We start from the raw sequence: 19,407 nt of genomic DNA on the forward strand, positions 1-19,407 counted from the left end.
GTGTTGGGTCGACGGTTGGACTCAATGATCTTAGAGGTCTTTTCCAACCTTAATGATTCTGATTACAAAAATAGACCTAGCAGGGGAGCTGCAGATTTACATCATTATTTCCGAGATGCACCTTTACATGAATGCCAATGGAAGGAATATTAGGAAAATATTTAGGGTCCATTACTCCTCTCTAAGGAGACAGCTTTCAAAAAGGAAGCAGAGCCAAAGGGCCAGTCATCCCAAAAATGGCTCATAGTGGAAGCATGATTTTAAATAACTGATATACTGATATTTCTTTCAAGAAGTCTAAAGCAAGAAGGCTTGGTTAAGCCACCTGCTATTGCAGAAGCAGAAAACAAAGTGTGTGGAGAAGCCTCATGAGATGCTGTATTCCCTACCCAACAAACCTAATGCCACCCACAAAGCTGAAAACAAATGACATACACTGTTATGAAGCTCAGCGTGACAAAGAAATTGTGTTTCTTCAGGTTTTGTTGAAGGTGACACTTTCTTGTTTTCTTATCAGCCACTGCAAACTGCCACCCAAATTTCTGTTCCCCTACTTTCCCTGCCTGTTCCAGTGGTAATCCTGCAGATGGCACTAGGGGCTAAGAAATTTCTTTCATATTTTTCTTGTCGGAGGCCTTTTACACTTCATTCATTTCATGTTCATTGAATTGTAGTGTAGAACTCATCTTTTAAGCAACTTGATTATTTCAAATCTATAAAATTTACCCTGTCCTCCTGCTGCACCTTTCAGATCTCTTCAGAAAATTCAGAAAAAAAAAATCTTTATTCATCAAATATAAGGCATTTGTAATAGACGACATAAAATAATGGAGGACTAATACCATTAATGCAAATAAAATGGCACATTTTACAGAGGAAACAAAACCTATTACCTACATGCAAGGTTGAATAACAAATAAATTCATGTAGCAGACAAAAATGTGACTTTAAACTTAGGATGGTATCATGTTGCTCCTTTGAGATACCCAGAAGCTGAATTCATTCAAACTTCATCTTTCATGTCTTTTATGAAGCTATTCCTATAAAATTTAAAATTCACTGTTCCCATAATCATCTGTGACTTGATTATCTCACAGGATGCAGTAGACTCATCTGAATTGGAAAGATGCTTTTCTTCTTGCTCAGTGCACCTTTTTTAGCTAGACAGATGGTACAGCAGTTTCAGAGCAGAGAGTTAAGTATCTGACAAACAGCTGGAAGATTTTAAGCATCCCACTTACCCTGTCTGGAAGGGTAGCCATTCTCATCTCAGCTTATCTGAGATTCTTCAGACAAGGCATTTAAAAAATAGCATTGAAATGCATTTAGTTCCTAAGGCAACTTAAATTTCAGAAAATATGTAAAGGTGACTGGGCATGACCTTGGCTATCCTTAAGAGGAACACAGATCTGTAATCTTCTCTTTTTATGGCTGAGACAAAACTAGTTGTTAAAATATTCAAGGCATATTTGACACCTATTCACCTCACAAGGCTAGACAGACTGTGAAAGACAAACACATCCTTTCCTACACTGAGCCCTGTATTAAGATAAGATGAAACTATCATAAAATAGAGAAGGATCGCTCCTGCCAGACACGTACAAGGAATGCCAAAAGTTGTGCTCCCCTACTAATTCGATCCTGAAGTGAAGGGGTAAACAGAAAATCTAGACACATGTCTGAATTCATGGCTTCATACTACTCTGTTGACTGTTTGTAGAACTACATTAATAAATGAAACCAACCTGTAGTAACAGGAACAGCAAAGAAGGACAACTACAATATGCAAGGCCATTCATCCATATTTTGGAATCAAGGAGAGAAACTGAGAATTGTTAAAGCTTTTTTCATTTCAGCTAAAGAAGAAATGGTAGAGAGTGCCTCAGAGTTTAGAAGCTCAGATGCTACTTCAGAAGCTGGGGCAAGAGTGTCCTTACAGATTGCCAACACAAAAAAGTGAAGCAGTAACTTCTCCACAACAAAGCAGCCTCACCAGGGAACCCAAATATCATGCATTGAAAGAGTACACATTAAACCACCTCCATCAGTGAATCAGATCAGCCCAACAGAAAACAAGTCCAAAATGAAGATAACAACTGTTTTTATCTTTTCCTGTATTAACAAATTACAGTAGTTCACAGAAAGACCAGACCAACACCATAGCCAATGCACACAAGCGGTAGACCTGCACAGGCTAGAGCAGGGAAGAGAAGAGCGTGATCTCTCCCTTCCAGCAGCAATAGCCATCAGACCAACTCAGCTGCTTGTGAAACCACAATCCGAGACCTCTCTGGCCAATTCTGCTTCTTCCACTCAACACAGTGAGCCTTAAGCCACTTGTTAAAACTATCCTAATGCATCACTTAGCAGCCAACCAAAATTTGGATTTCTTACATGCTTTCTGAACTGAACTATTCAATATACCCAGAAAGATTTTCAGTTAAGTTAATAAAACTGTTTATCTGCAAGTTTCCCTTGAATCATTAAAAACTCAAGTATTTAGAAGCTCACAAAAGTAGTCATCTTCTTGTAGGTGCAAAGATTTTTTTTCCTTCCACCTTAAAAAATTTTCTTCCACAAAAGAGGCAATTAAAACCCAAATAACAATAATATGGCAATAATAAATATATATTCTGTACTTATCCTATACAGAACAAATGTTCTTAATACTAAATTGAGAAAAGAAAAAAAAAATTTCATTTATTTCTGAACTCTAGTGACTATATGGGTTTATAATTTCTGACACAGTAGTCAGTTACAAACCTCATTTTCCACAATATTCCTCAATTTCAGTACAGCTTTTGTTTGTCCTCCAGGAAAAGGGGATTCACATTTCTTAGGGATTTTCTTGCTCTCTCCCATTTTGCTACAGATTTTTTTTGAACCAGAAGGTTGAGAAGCAAGAATGCAATGCCTAAGGCAACAGGAGTAAAACTTTTCAGAGCCCACTATACCTGAGAACTTCCCTTGCCAAAGGAAAAGCTTTGCAGAGTTTTAATACCTCTATTCCAGAGATTCAAATTGCAAGAGTTGTTAGAAGAGTCAATACAAAATTTCAGATGAACTATTAAATCCCTCAGCAAATCATGAAACTAAAATTGAAGTTACTTCACTACAAAATAGAAAGCTATTACACTAAATATTTGTAAGTCCCAACAGAATAGGAAAGCACTTCCTATTCCTGTGTCCAAATACATTTGCAATAAGCTAATGCTTTGCCATTTGCACACTTAGACACAACCATCACTTCTGTATTACGTCAAAGTTTTAATTAGCAAAGGTTCTCCTTCCCTATAGTTCTTCTAGTATATTATTCACATACCTCTTCAATTAAAAAAAGTCACATTGCATTCCTCTATGTATCGTATGTTCTCTGAAGATTAGTATGAAAAATGCTAAGTATTTCCAACTTTACTTGACAGTATACACTGATGCTGAAAAAAGGCTGTCAGACCACGTATACACAATACAGACACACACTCCAAGACAAATAAAGTTCATGAACTGCTGTCCATAAGGGGAGCTGCTAGTCCGCTGAACTACATCTTTCTGTTGTTTTCAATTTAAAGTGATGAAAAGACCATACATGGTGCTTAGCTTTTAAAAGCACTACACAGCCGAAAACCTCTTGAAACCACGGGAACACTCTGGACGTTAACTAGAATCATTTCATAAATATCTCTAACAACCTCACCATGATCAGCCCTCAGCACACACACTCCACGTGACTCCTCTTTAATCTGACTTCTGTAACGTACTACTCTTACTTTTCCTTCTCGAAATCTGTGGGTTTCTTAGCCTGCTTGAATCCTTCCTCTCTCATTAGCTGTTTCTCTAATAATTTAGTGGTAACACTCCTATTCCCCACTTGCTAGGAAATCTGTCAGGACCCTTATCCCATGCTTGAAAAGCTACCTTGCCCCTGGCTTGGCACACTTCGTCCAAACTGCCTGGCATTCTTCTTGCCATTATCGGGCAATCAGCTGAACCTTATTTTTGCCAAAATTGAGCTCCAAACTTCTTTCCCAGAAAGAAAGTTTCCCTCATGCTTCTTTTCTTATTCTGTGTAAAATATTTCAGCTGTTAATGGAATGCAGTACAATTAATAGCAAATTTAAAAAGATAAATGCCACTTTAAAAAAAAAAAAAAAAAAAAAAAAAACCCAGCCACAAAACAATGAAACCCAGCTCCTTTTCAACACTTTCATCAGCAAACAGAAGTCTGCATCTAGTGCATTCAGACCATTTGCCTCAGGCAAGCAAGACCTCTGCATGGTAGGTCATCATTATTTTGCGCTTTAAAAATCATCAGTAGGGCATACATCCTTAAAATAGCACAGAATATTGTTACCTGGAGATTACTTTCTGCCTCAGTCTAAAAATGTGTTAGGACCACTTGTGCACGAAGCAAAAAAAAAATAAATCAGGTTGGATTTTTTTTTTTAGTATCACAATATGCCAATAAAAAATTCCCATTTACTTGGCATCATGAATTTCAACATTTTCTGTAAATAATGTTTTCGCTATTTGACATCCCAAACTGTTACTGTATTTCAATATTAATAACTTAGATTGAATTTGTAACAGCCAAAACAATCTTTTATCATTAGTAGTGAAAAAAATTAAGCATTTTCCAAGTTAACTGCAAGTAGTGTTTGAATGGAGGACTTCACAGTAGCTGATGGTAAAAATTTAAAAAAAACCCAAACAACAAAACTGAAGTATATCAACTGCACAACATCATGGGCGAGTTTCAACCACTTGCTTCCTAGGGTACCCAACTACACAAAAAACCCCAACCTTCACAAAATGCAGTTACCCACATTTAAAATTTTCATGAACTTTCCTGTTAATATTCCCGATCTTGCATGCTGGTAAGCATTGGCCCCAGGCTAGGGCACATCTTCTTGCCTCCTCAGGGGGATCTCCACAGCACAGCGGAGCGAGAAGCAGAACGTACACGTGTGTTCTGACCTCAAGGCATCTGGGGCATTATGCTCCCGCCAGGGTTCTGAGCCCATATCCCTAAATGGTGCTGCACGCGTAAAGTTGCCACAATTTGCCCAGAAAAAAAGACTTGCCAACAGTCACACAGGCAGAATGAAGAACCCAGTCTGGGCCTCTTATGTGAGAGGCTAGCACTCTAACCATCGAACAATGGAGGAGGCGGGTGGAGAGGAGGGAAGGTAAAAAAAGTAGCCCAGAGAGCACACTAAATTCAACAACTGAATTCATCTAACTTAGTATCCTGTCCTCAACAGATACCAAAAATGAAAATATCTGAGAAAATTTTAATTACAGGACAAACACTTTGCTCTCTACCATTGGCTGCAGGCATTGAAATATGGTATTCTGGAAGATTATTAGGAAACAAAAAATATTAAGATTAAAAAAAGCATGAAGAGGGGGGGATTTTACAAGTGACTGTTTCAGTGATGTCTTTCCCATAAGTTACTGTAAGAACCTTCTCACAAAAGAAGTCTTTGCTTAAGGCAATTTCCCCTCCCCTTTGATTCTGCTCTTCAACTAGCCTCCAAGAAATTTCTTTGAAGTAATTAACACAATTAAAGGCAAATGATGAAAGCTAACTTTAAACCTCTTTTTTTTTTAATGACTGAACTCTTTACCCTACTGTATTTTATGAATGTATCTTTTATCATAACTTAAGACACTACGAAATAAATTGCAGCTTAGCTACAATAGTCACACAAGGGAAAACACGTAATTTAGGTTTGTTATTCCCTCTTTTTCATAAATCAGTTCAGGCTCAGTTTAAACACATGCCAAATATGACCTAAATTTATCACATCTTCAAAAAGTAATCATACTCGAGAACAGGAAAATAAGCATTGGTTCAATCCCCACAGCCCATAAGCAACTGATAAAGTCACCTTTCTATAATCGTATATAGTTATATACATACGTGAGAATTAGTTTAAGCAAGGGGAATACCTACTGAAATCAGGACATGAAATTAACACTAATAAACCTGTCTGTATTTTGCCCATTGTCTACAAAAATTTCACATACACGGTTATCAGTGCCTCATTTAGTTTTACATTAAATTTCTGCGGTCCTCAACAACTTCACAAAGCAATATATTTCAATGGGTCTTAATCTTTCTCTTCCACAGCTGACAGGAAAATATGTTTCTGGTGATATCTTCTAATTGTCCAAGTTGTTCCCTGAAATGCTGGACACAGACCAGAAATCAAAAGCAAAACAGCAGTCTTGTTCAACGGAGCAGCATACAACAGCTCATTAGAGAATTATGCAGCAAATATTATTCTTCTCCGCTGCTAACATAGTAAAAGCTCCTCAGGGAAGAGCTTAACTCACCTGTAACTTAATTTAAAATTTAAAGATTTAAACCCCCAAGTAATTAATTAAAATAATCTAGATCTCTCATGAAAGAATAATTCATCATTCACAGGGGAGGGAAGAACTTAAAATTATTCGCATCAAACAACGATGACATTTTTGAGGTAATTTAATACAAAATTCCATTTTGAAATAAAATTACATCGGTATGGAAACACAATAGGCTACTCACAGTTACATTTCCTTTCACCATAACCAGCCTGCACATTTCTGCCTTTTGTGTCTCAGTAGTAAGAATAAATAAATAAATATTCAATGGTTTGAATTCATAAAAATCATAAATAGGGACTTTAGAGCTAAAAGAGAGCTAGCTCTCTTTCTTCTTTCTTTCTAGAGCTAGACCAGTTCTGAAAGGTTTATTCAGCACTCAGAGAAAGAAAGGATTTCCCATTCTTGAGATAGAAGTGTAAAAACATCTCCAAATTACTCATAAAGCAAGGGTTAAACATATATAAGGTTTGAGCACCTGCTGTCTTTAACAATACACGTTTGGAGGTAGAAAACAAAAGAACTTGCACATCATCACTTCCCGAAGTGGGGGTTTTTTTGGTTGGTTGAGTTTTTTAAATGTGAAGTGTACAACTACACTCTCTCGGTAATTAGCAACACCATTCACAGGTTTCATGTTTGCATTACATTCTACAGCATGGCAACATTCATTCCATGTAGATTTAAAGTATTAATATGTCTTCAATCTTCTTTAATGTATTTTCTTGCTTTCCTAACAATTGTATTCATAAGAAGGGCTTATATTTGTTTGTCTCTGCATTTAACACGAGGTACAAATCTTTGAAGCATAAAGATACTATTTCATACAGCATCAGAGACTTTTGCTTTCAAATTCGTTTGAAAAACAGATTGAAAAATGTTTCATGAGGTCTAGTGACAGTAGTTGGTAAGCATTTAAGTTATTTGTGAGCTTAAACAGATTTTCTTCACATTCTCGGGACAATGCTTCTTCCTCTCAACAACATTCACTATTATGGTTCCTTGTCTCCCACTCCACTTACGATAGCCAGAGAAAAATCAGGATAAATGCTTAAATGGCAGATTTCCTAAGGCATACTGGTGTATACAAGCTTCCCAAACTGCTCAGTAAATAAGATTTGTTTATACAGAGCTTCACCACATGAGAACATGAAAACATCTTTCAATATTTAATACCTACATGCACACCAAGGTAATCTGAAGCAGTGGTACCACCCAGGGACAATATATTAATCCAGACTTGATATTTCTAGCAAGTAAGTCACCTGGCAATTACAACAGAAGAGGGAAGGACAGGGGAACGATTTTAGTTGTGAAGACACCTCAACTTCTGGTTGCAATGGATGTTTAATTCTTAGCAGTTACCCGAAAAAGGTTTTTTTTTTAATAAATTAACTATTAGGAAGATGGTATATCTGAAAGAATGCTGTGGACTGAGGATGAAGCCTGACTAAATTAGAAATCAAAGCCCTAAAATGAAAACACATTCAGAGGAGCTAACTGCATGCACTAATCTTATAAAGCATAACATCTGTGCAAGTACTGCAAGATAAAACCCATTTCTGGGTCCACATTTTGAATCCGACACAGAGCTATGCTTCCAGCCATTTATATTCACAGTTATTAGACATGCACTGTGGTCGCAAGCTAATTCCTTACAACAGAACTCCATAGTCTCAGCTGGCACTTGGGTAAGAAGACATAGAGAGCAAGCCTGCCTCACCACCCAGGTAGCTCCTCCAGGCTCAGAGCCTGGCATGCACGCGAGGTAGCAGAGGGATGCGCGTACGCCCGCTGCGAATCTCACCGATGCTCTGGGATGCGCTGAAACTTCACACTGCAGGCTGGCATCCGTCAATAATGCTACGCTCATGTCAATTAAAAACAAACAAACAAACAAACAACCTCTTGAAGTTCCATTCATAATGTTCTGCTACTAAAGCTTAATCGTTCTCTGACAAGCCCTGGTAAAAGACCCAAAAGGTTCAAGGGAACTCCTAAAGACTTCAAAGTAGAAAAGCAAATGAGAAAATGAATATTCACTTAGTACTTTATTTGAAAAAAAAAAAAAATTCAGACAGGAAAACCTAACAAAACTTCAGGTCTGTCAAAGTGTCACAGGAACAAGGATGGCCAAAAAAAAAAATATGCTCTATTCCCTCCCCCGCCCCCCCAAAATCCACAGGCAGCATTATGATCCCAAGTGATTCACAAACAAAAAACCAAGCCTATTTTTCTGTTGCTATAACATAACACATAATACTCTTCCTCTGATGTCATTTTTATAACATTATTTTGGAATTTGACTATTTTAAAACTTGGTTGCTACGACACATTATAGTCATCACATGGATTCATTTCCTACTTTCCAACTGGCAAGACTATTTGTTTCAGTTTTATGAAGTTATGTTATGGACAGAAGACACATAAAATATGCTGTAAATTCTAATAGTAGAAACTCCTTTAATGCCTTCCATTCCTTGAATAAACGTGTATTGGAAGAAGGGCCTCCCCCACAATTACCCTAAAGGTCTCCATTCTTCCAGCTTCCTCGAGTCTTCTAAGCCCTTCTGAAAACAGTCTTTTTGCATTATTACGCCTACTGATAGATGACATTATTTCTTGCAGAGCCTGTCAATGACTCCCATACTATCTAAACTTACAAATAATCAGAAAGTGACAAATTCTTCCTGTGGACAATAAAACATGGAGTGTACACCCTCCCCAGTATTTCTGGCTTTAACAACTGGGGATCAAGAACAGATGATGAACTGATCTCTCGGCCCTTTACGTTTCAGCTTCACCTCCACAAGGCAACACAGGTTTGGGGAAGGCATGTTTTTCCTGTAGATTAATTTTTAATTACTGAAATATGTCATACCAGACAGATTCACATTCAGAAGTCAACTTCTAAAAGAATGATCCAAATATGAACTTCATAATGTAGCATTAACATCACTGATAGCCTTTTAAAATATGCACTCAGTATACCTTCATCTTCACAAACCATATTAAATGAAAAGTAGTTGGGAATCAGAGACAGGAAGGTTACTGAGATAAAAACTTTCCCCTGGATAACAAACATGCACACAGGCTGCACTGATATATCATAGGAACATTCATTTTCTAGCCTATGAAAATATATGAATTTTCATAATATGAAAACGCAGTGGCTCTGTCATATTCAGTCTCAAAGTTCAACACTAATTTAATATGAACACAATGCATCCTTGGGAAAAAGAAAAAAATCACTAACAAACATATGGTAGCACAATCATTTTTCAAACGTGCAAAGGAGAGATGATTTTCCACTTGTGATCACAAAGCTTTGCCTTGTGTATTTGACCTAATTTAGCTCTTAACAATTGAACTTTCTGTTAAGTTTGATTAAAAGCAGTCTTACCAAATCAACTAATTATGGTCCTTCTCCTACTGGCTAATCATTCAGATGACAACCAGACACAAAGCGTGTTGGCACGGACCATTACCCTCAAATTGCCTTTATCGGGACTATGTATTTGCAGGATGGGTCTACACAAGCACATCCTGTTACAGACCCAGACCTACTTTGTGACTGAAATACAGAATTTGTCTTTTTTTTTTTTTTTTTAAAGGGGCAATATGTAAGCTATTTCAAGGACCACTGACAGCATACAGATGTATTAACCCTTTGATTACGATTATTTTGTGGGGTGTGCTGAACAGGCAGTTTATGAAAAAGATAGCTGTCATCCCAGCAAGTTTGCACCGTGAGTGTGAAGATCTAGAAAAAAAAAATAATGGAAGTTGTTAAGGGGAATGATTTTTTTTTTTTTTTTAAAAAGAGTTCAAAATCTATACAATGAATTAATTTTGAGCTACTTAGTGGCAGCTATCAAGCCAATCAATTCATGTTTATAGGACTGTTTAAGTAACAAATAATCAACAATAATTTCTACTTGATCTTGAAGAAAACTTCTAAAGGAAGGATTTTTTGAAACAAATTGGGGGTGGAGGCTATGGGGTTTGCTTGTCAGTGTTTTTTAACTAGAAAAATAAATCTGAATCAGTACTTCCTAGGTACGACTTCTTTCCCTGGCTGAGAAGGAGAAAAGGGGAACAAAAAGAACTAGATGTTTACTATGCACTTTCATTCTATTAAGAAACAGAGGATTACCTGTAGGCCTTTCTTTGTTTGTCCCCAAGATGGAAGAGCAGCCACGGAGAAAAACCAACTAGTGCTATTTTGAAGAAAGGAACTAGAGGAAGGAGAAAGCAAAATAGGAACAACCATCACTTGTAATTTAAGTGGAAAAGAAATGAGAGAGATGAATGCAAAAGCTGGAGCCCCTGATGCTTCTTTAGGAATAGCTGAGGATTGAAGAAAAGATGACTGTGGCTCACCTGAAGAACCTCCAGCAGGCTGAACAGGTCCTAGAGTGTCTCAGTTAAGTCAGGTATTGAGGCAAATTTCTAAGCCCTATCTATCATTTTAAGTAAAATCTAGCTAGTTCACAGCATGTGTTTGATAAGAGCTCATGTATAATGAGTCTCACCAGTTTTTCCTATATGATCAGTTTTTCTTTCCTTAAATGAATCTTTCACACAGCAAGAGAGAAGAAAACAAATTAAGCTAAAGTGATTGTCAATGCCAGAGAATTGGCAGGGACAATTCAAGGACAGCAAAGCAGCTGCTACAGATTTTAAACTTAATTTTTGTAATAGATCCAATTTTTAAATTCATGGTGTTCCTTTGTAGTCTGTCAGGTTTGTCTCCAGCAGTAGTTCCTTTAGGACAAGCACTGCACAGTCCGCCTACCCTGAGGGAAACTAAGACACACTGATGTGAGGTAAAGGAAAGATATTAATCATTTAAGACAATGGTCTGCCACCCCTAGGAGAAAGCAATAGTGTTAAGTACGGAAACATCTAACTCCCGAGCTTACATTTGTCCTTTGTGAACTTCATATTTTCCTGAAGAGATTTACAAAGTGCTGCAGAGGATACAGTGTTACCCACAGTTTTTGGAGCAGTTCTGAAAATGCTCATGGTGACTCGGTTAACGGGGTCTCCTGCCACTGCCAGGGCCTCCAAAACAAGAAGAGAAGTCAACTGGGAGGCAGCATCAACAAAAAAGGTGGCAGAGAGGGGAAATATCTCAAGTAGGGGAGAACACTTTTTGCAAGCTACAAAATATGGACCTCAGAAAGAGTAAAAGTCCTAGGAGAAGTACTTTTTCCCTTATTCTTGTAAGACAAGGAAGTTAACTTATCATAGTCAAATAGAAGATTCACTAAGTGAAAACCGTTCCCAGTGACCCAAATGTGAATTTTGATTACTCTATGACATCAGTTCTCATTTGCGCTTTATATAAAGGCATATTTGGTAACCCTCTTCTGGGTTACAGAAAGAATTATTTTGAAACTATTTCCACTTATTCAGTACTCTTTTCCTGTGTAGAGCAAACATTGACATAACAGTCATTCACTGGTACATTAAACTTGGTATTCAATATTCACATGCATTACGACTCAATTGTACTTGAAAGCAGAAAAGAACAGATGTGAACTTTAAAAATTACCTTTATTTTAAAAAGGTGCTTAGGCTGCTATGGGCCTAAAGTAAAACCAAGTTTGCTCTAGGTGTGATATACTACATCCTTTCAAGACTGACTGGCACTTGGATCTGTTCATTACACATTCACTTTCTTTTTCACACGCTTGAAACCCAAGCTTAAGAAATCCCAAGTTCTTTCATTTAATCAGAGAGAATTGTACATGAAATTCTGCTGAAATCTTCAGACTTGTATTCCCTATAATATATACTAGAAATTATCAATATCAGGACAGCATATTAGTTTTCACTGTAAATTCTCTCAGAAAATCCCAAACAGCATCATCACCTACTGAATACACTTCATTTGGTAAGACCACCCTACATGATAAAATAACACATTCCTCATAAGCACAGAAACCTGGATTCAACACAGATATTTAAATGAGAATCATTGCAAAAAACAACTATTCAAATGCAAGAGAATTTAATTTGCAGACTAGCTTTTGCACATCCATACTGCAGATTTGCTACTTGATCCTACTTTGCTTATGGTGGCAAAATATTCAGCAAAACTGGGTATTGTACCATACAATTAAACATCCTTTGCCTAAATTCTTCCACACAAATACTATCAGTGAATGACAAGACAAGAACTCAGCACCACTACAACTGAAAACTAGCTGTTTATTCATCAGTTCAGCCTCTCCCAACATTTGTAGTAAACCCATGATCATGATGATGGGTTTTACTTCTAGAGCTAGGGTTTACTAATAAAAAAAAACTGGGTTTTCCAAAGGGGGGGGGGGGGGGGAAGGAGTGAATCTTTGAGAATAAAAGCACCAAACATGAGTAAACCCTTTTTTACTCCTTCAGGATGTCTTCATCACTATACTACAGTTTGCCTACTACAGAGGTGGCAAATAGGTAGGCCTGTTTGCCAACTTAAGACTGTCAACTTATCTTGCTCAGAATACTATTGTACGTATGTCAGATTTTTTTAGCTTAGGTTTCCAATTGTTTTATATATATATACACACACACGACTGGCTAATATGCTTTACCTTCAAGAAAGACATTCTCACTGCCAAACCCAACAAAAATGTAATGTTTTACAAAAAAAAAAAAAAAAAAAAAAGAGTCAAGGCCCCTTAAATATGAACTGTGAACCTCAAGCCCAAGCTTACAAATTCTGATGCAACTCTCATCTTCTGGAGTCTACTGACAGCTCTTCAAAAAAGCAGTAATAACTGATGGATATGAATGTATATGTATATGAATGTAATGTTGCTGGTGGAGAAAACTAATAAAACATACACTGGTGAAACTTATGCAGGAAGAGAAACAAAAAACAAGATTCGGGAGAAAGAACAAACAGCACACATCTATTCATCCCATTCCACCTTACTACAGCGTAAAGGATGTGTGACCTACAAAAATGGATTCTCTCTTCCCCTTAACTGTAAAAGACAATATTAAGTGGTGGCTAACTGAAAACCATAGTGAAGGCCACAGGTACAAGGAAGAATATGGAAGGAATCGGATACAGAAGGAAGTTTCACTCTATATATGAACCTACAATGGTTTAATTTCCTCCATGTCTTTTTACCTGCCAAAGTTAATTTTTCCACTCTTTGTGAGTTCATTCAGCCAAAATACACAAGAAACTGACTTTTGGTGTCAAAGAATGGTTTACTTGATGGCAAGTATGGTAACAGAAAGCCCTAGGGAGTACCAACATTTGTAAGACATATAACATGACAAGGTTTTTGAAGTTACTACTCAAGTCTATCAAAACAGACTGAAAGATATTCACAAAACCTAACTTAGCTAAGAGAGACCAGCCTTTCTTGAAAGAGAGAAGTTTCTTGGTGGGGTGAGTCGAAGCAAGAATTTAACTCCAGTGCTTCAACTAGAGCTCTCCTGAGAGCATCTCTGTTTCCATCAGCTATACAGAATTCTTTGGGAAATAGTCTTCCCAGACAAAGGCAAACTACCTATAACCACCAGTATTTCAGTAATTTTGCAACTCGTTCAAACATACCAAGCAGGAAAAATATTTCTGCGTTTCTGACATCACTACTGAGACTTTCTGCAGAGGTGCCCAGCATGCTAGCTTTGGTGGCCAGTGCTTCCAGGAAGTCCAACAGATCTCTGCGGTAAACACAGGATATGACACAACTGCTACCTCATAGCTAACTTCACAGGCATTCTCACCACAATTATAAAAATCACATCTCTCTACCACAAAAATATTTTTTGCAAAGTGTTACAGCAGGCTGAAAAAATAATAAAACTTAGTGAATGCAAACGTGCTTTAACTTCTGATCCAGCAACAGCAGGAGAGGGACTTTATGCCCCCAAGGTCCGTAACAGATTGAGCAATTCAGTAGAACTTAAAAGACTGTAGTAAGTTTTAGTTTTAGAAGCTGTAAGTTGACCAGACCCTCTGCTTGTCACTTTTAGTATCCAGCTGCTGGCTGTTTTCAAAGAAAGTTACCTCATTAGCCACTGCCACGTAAATAGACATTTTTATTTTTCTATCCCAGAAAAAAATTAACTAACATTTGAAACAAGTTGCTAAAAAGCTACTCTTAGTCAATCACAGCACCTACAATTATTAAAAAGGATAGTTTTAAAGTCACCATTCTGTTAAAACAAAATATAAATTGGCCATAACAATTCCATCACCACCAGGTTGGAACAAATCCCTAGGTCTACGCTGATATCAGTCACCCACATAGGAGGGCAAATGCATCTGAAGTTAGAAGATACATGTTACTGAACTAAGACATTTCAAGCTGACAGAGAAACAGAACTATCAGGAAACAAATGTTATCAGACATTTTAACCAAAAAGCATGTCATCATGAAGCTACTCTGGATTGCATTTTATGTTCAGTGCTTAAAATGGCTAGAGATCTACACAGAGTGGGCTGCAACAGAACAAAACCTGGTCTACTGAGGCTTTTTATTTCTGTAATAATCCAGGAAAACTGTAACTAAGTCTACTTAAGCATTTATCACCAACAAACAATTCTGACAGAACTAAAATACAATCATTCCTCCCACATGCTAATGACAGAATGGCTAGAGCAAAATGGTATCCCATAATAATTTTACGTGTATGAAGTGTTCCATTTCATTTAGTGATATTATAAAAGTGATGCATTGGCCGTAACGTTTACTGTTTACAATCTGCAGCAAGCTATACCCTTCTCAAGGGAGATTAAATAATCAAGAAAACGTTACTCACACTATGTATTTCAGAAAAGTAGATCGCTGTGCCAATTACAGATTCTTTCCTATATTAAGAAGGATGTATGCTAGCCTAGAAAGGAGGGGGAAAGAGAAGAGAGAAGATTGGAGATTTGTTTGCTTCCCAACTGAAAAGGAGGTCATACGTTCATGCATTGAAAAAATTTTCATTTAGTCCAACAAAGCCTGAAGAGCAAAAAAATTTAAATGTTAGTTTTGAGTAGCTGCTGAAAACACTTCATTATAGGGGAAAAAAAAAAAGACTGAAAGCTCTGAAGAACCATACAGTGACTCACAGGACTACAAACAGAAAGATCCAGCAGTAGTCAGATTGCAACTTTGTTTCCAGAGTATCCATTAGAGGTGAATATTTTAATGATAGCATTTGTTTAAAGTATTCTTTATTAATATTGCTTATGCACCATTTTCCACTCAAAGATCACAGTGATCAATACAGGCTGTAACAAATTAAGTGTAATAACTCCAGAAAACAGATGCTATATTATTCATTTTACAGATAAGTAAATGCAAGTATGAAAAATTAAGTGACTTGCCCTAGCCAGAGAGCCAAAAGCACAGCTGTGAATATAATTCAGATACCCCAACTTCCAATGATCTGTTAACCACTAAACATTAGCCTTTCTAAAATGAAATGTAACCTTTCCCTCACATTTTGCCCTCTTTCTAACAAGTCTGGCAAAGCTAGTATTGAGGATGTTCACTTGATGCGGCTGTCTTTTAAGAAACCAAAAACTTAAAAAGAAAAAGAAAAAAGATAAACTTGACTTTACCACACAGATTACAGAACTCCCAAATCCCTCACTGTAGGGCTTAGTTACCCGTCTCTGCCCTCCCAAGAGCCAAGTCAGCAATAGCTCACAGATTTAAAGCTGCTGGCCAGGCACAGGCTTGGTAGGAGGTATCAGGGTCGCACATCATCCCAGAACAACACCTGCTGCAGTCCTGATTCATGGCAGGCACTTACACCCTGGAGCTGCCACCGCCGCATCGAAATGAGAGGAAGAAACGGATGGGATCATCAGAGCAACGTATACTGCCCCAACAGCTGTTCCTCCACATGTCCTGTCTCATGAGGACAGTTATCTTTAAGCTGCCTTCTTTAAGGCTCTCAGCACAGGCTATGCGTTGCAACAGCCTAGCAACCCAAGCTCGGCAAAAGGTTAAAAATGCTCATCAGTACTCCTGTTACACTGAAGGCTTTCAATGTCGTGGCAATTATGTCTTATGCTGTCTCAGCTCAGAACCTATTCTGCGTAGATAAAGCAGAGGGTTTTCTACCAATGCTTAAGAAACCCCTACAGGTCTAGGGAAGACTTCAAAGGCTAGCAAAGCATTTAGACAGGAAGGGAGGGTAGACGCAAAAACAGCAATGACAAAATGCCACCAGTCACAGAAGGTTAAAGAAAATTACTATCGCTTAGAGATGACAGCAAGCAATCATAATTTGATTGTCACCACTTATAACCTCAAAAATAAATTAGTAGAAACTTGAGAAACAGCATGTGCAATTAATCAATTTTACTGCACAGTTTTTTCAGATGTTCCCACAAATAGGAAAATCTCTTCGAGTGTCAAAGTACTTAACAGACATATACAGTATTTATGCACTCACAGCCTGAAAGATTAGAGTTGCAGAACATATCAATCATTTAAGTTTTTCAAGAAATCACCAAATAACATATTTTAGATACCCATGCTTTCAAACATTTGCCTGAACACACAACAGGAAACCTATGTTACTTTATAAGCATGGGTAATGAGCCGGAACATGTATCTACTATCGAAAAACCAAGACCTGTTTCCTAAACAGCTGTGGTAAGTCAGAGCACAGATCTCAGACCCATAACTAAAATCAATCACATTTACAGTCAAACATACAACAGTCAAATTTCAGAAAGAGATTATTAAGATTACTAAGAAAGAACAAGGTCAAAATTCACCTTATTGCAAAATCATACCATAAAACAAGGTAAGGTATAATTTGTGCGTTGCTACAGGTGTACTAAAACTTGCCAGCAGGAAATCAACTCTTATAATACAAAGGTCAAGGCCATTGGAAATGCATCTGCAACAAAGCCTTTGGAAATACCAGTGAAGCCAAGTAAGAACATCCAAAATAAGGGCAAGTGGTTTCGGTTTTATGTGAGTAAATACAGACTTTTGTTTCCAGTACAACCCATCAGGTTAGTAGTGTACTCTGAAACATGTATGAATTTAAAAAATGAATGGATTCCATCCTGCTGACCCTGTGCATGATTATATTCCTACTGGTGTTCCACAAGTTCCATAAGTCCGAGGCAGCCCACTTAAAACAACAAAAAAACCCCACACACATCACAGCTCTACCACAAAACCTCCAACCACGCCTCAAAATACTGTATATAAACTTAATTCACAAATAAACCAGCAACTACTACACATTGAACAGACTCTCCAAAGCTAACACTGAAGTCTCACTTTAGCACTGCGGGTCTCTATGATACTTCTACGACTGCAGTGGAAGCTTAAGAGCCCAAATACATTGCGCTTCAGTCCTCCTATTCCCTGCATTCCATCAACCGACCTTGAAGTTGGATCCAAAGGCAGAAAAACACTTTCTTCTTGTCCCTCCTCTTAAAAAAGAAAAACAAAAATCTTTGCTAAGCTTATCATAATATCACAGCCTGCATTTATAAACATTTCAACAAAATCGCCTCCACCAGCATTTTCTAAAGTCAGGTATTTTTCCATTTTTATTAATAAGTTGATTTGTTTCTTCCAGAAAAGCTTACTTAAAGCCAATATCTCAATCTCCCTCCCTGCAAATAATGTTTCTTTAAAAAGCTCTTTTTATCCCTGTACTCCTTTTGTTCACTCAAGACAACCAGATTTAGAGACAGAGAGCTTGAAAACCAAATCGTTTTTATATCATTACACCATAATTGTGGAGTTGCCAAGGACCACTACACAGCTACAATTTTTATTCTTTAAAAGAAAAGCAGAACATTTGTTTTGAACAAATGCTAATTTCTGGTTTACACCTGTTCAAAAACGCTGTGCATATTAAACTTGGGTTCTATTAACATTGCTATATTTGCAGTTATAGCAAACACAGTTCTAGCAAACAAAAACCACCCCAAAAAAACCCCAAACCCACAACTCAATGCCCTTGGAAATTTGCACTGTTTTTCTTTTTTTTTTTAATTTTGTTAAGCCTCTGGCATTTTATTGTTTAAAAAAAAACACTGCCAATCAGTTCTTGTTTTCCAGTCAAAGAAAACACTGCCCAACAATCCCAACTTCTGCTTATTGGCAGGAATGCAAGTCTTCCATCATTTGCCTTAAAAATGAAGAGTGGATAATCAGCTTAGCAACCCTAAAAATCTCAACAATATACAAAAACTCACAGCTCCCAGCTGGATATTCCAAAACAGACAATGTTTTCTAAAGCTCTTAGTAACAAAATACACAGTTCAGAGCAGTGTCATTTTGAGCTTTTAAGTTGATTAGTTCCTCCGTTTCTTCCACTGGTTTCCTTGCAACAAAGTCCTTAATATTAAAAAATAGGTAACTGTTAGTGAGACAGCCATAGTTCTTCCATTATCAAGGGATCTTTTTGCACACCACATGGGGAAACTCATTCATTGCACGTGGCATTACAACGAAGCAACTTCTGCATGGCAGAAGATAACCGAAGGGAAAACCTGTTGCGGCAAGGAAATGAAGATCCTGGAGCGTAGAGCTAACCGCCCACGCAAAACCTCAGGGCTCAAGGCAGGGCTTGCCTAGGGACACGCCAGTTATGTCACCTCCACGGCCGCTCCTGGGCACCGCACCTGCCACGGCCGATGCGCCCACCCGCCCAAGGGCCCGTGAAGCGATGCCGACCACCGCCACCGACCCGAGCCTCAACTCCTGACAACAAACGAAGCCCAAAACTTCCCACAAGTTTTGACAAGCCTCCCGAGGGCTGCCGGCCGCTTCCACCGCGGAGGTCGGGCCCGAGGCCTCAGCACCCCCGGACCCCCCAGCCGGCGGGGCCGGGGGGAGCTGCTCGTCGGTGGGTGCTTACCGGGCTGTGTCGAGCAGCGGGTGCTTGGTGCCCACCAGCTTGCGGACCTGCATGGCGATGTTGCTGAGCTCGTCGCTCAGCAGGCACCGCAGGCTCATGAAGGACGTCGGGTACCCCACGATCTTCTCGGCCTCCGACACCACCTGGCTCCAGGGTGGGCCGCCAGACGCCAGACCC

General features: G+C 38.2%; 1 protein-coding gene across 1 annotated transcript in view; it reads right to left on the reverse strand.

Moving 5' to 3' along the window:
• PDSS2 (decaprenyl diphosphate synthase subunit 2) overlaps positions 1 to 19,401 on the reverse strand; it is a 127,786-nt gene extending 108,385 nt beyond the window's left edge. Inside the window, exon 1 of the mRNA XM_019473579.1 lies at positions 19,231 to 19,401. Within this exon, the coding sequence (XP_019329124.1) occupies positions 19,231 to 19,328 (98 nt within the window). The 5' untranslated portion in view covers positions 19,329 to 19,401. The remainder of the gene's footprint in view (positions 1 to 19,230) is intronic.
• Between the last annotated feature and the right edge of the window lie 6 nt (positions 19,402 to 19,407).

The sequence above is a fragment of the Aptenodytes forsteri genome, unplaced genomic scaffold, assembly GCF_000699145.1.
Source record: "Aptenodytes forsteri isolate BGI_AS27 unplaced genomic scaffold, ASM69914v1 Scaffold171, whole genome shotgun sequence".
NCBI lineage: Eukaryota > Metazoa > Chordata > Aves > Sphenisciformes > Spheniscidae > Aptenodytes > Aptenodytes forsteri.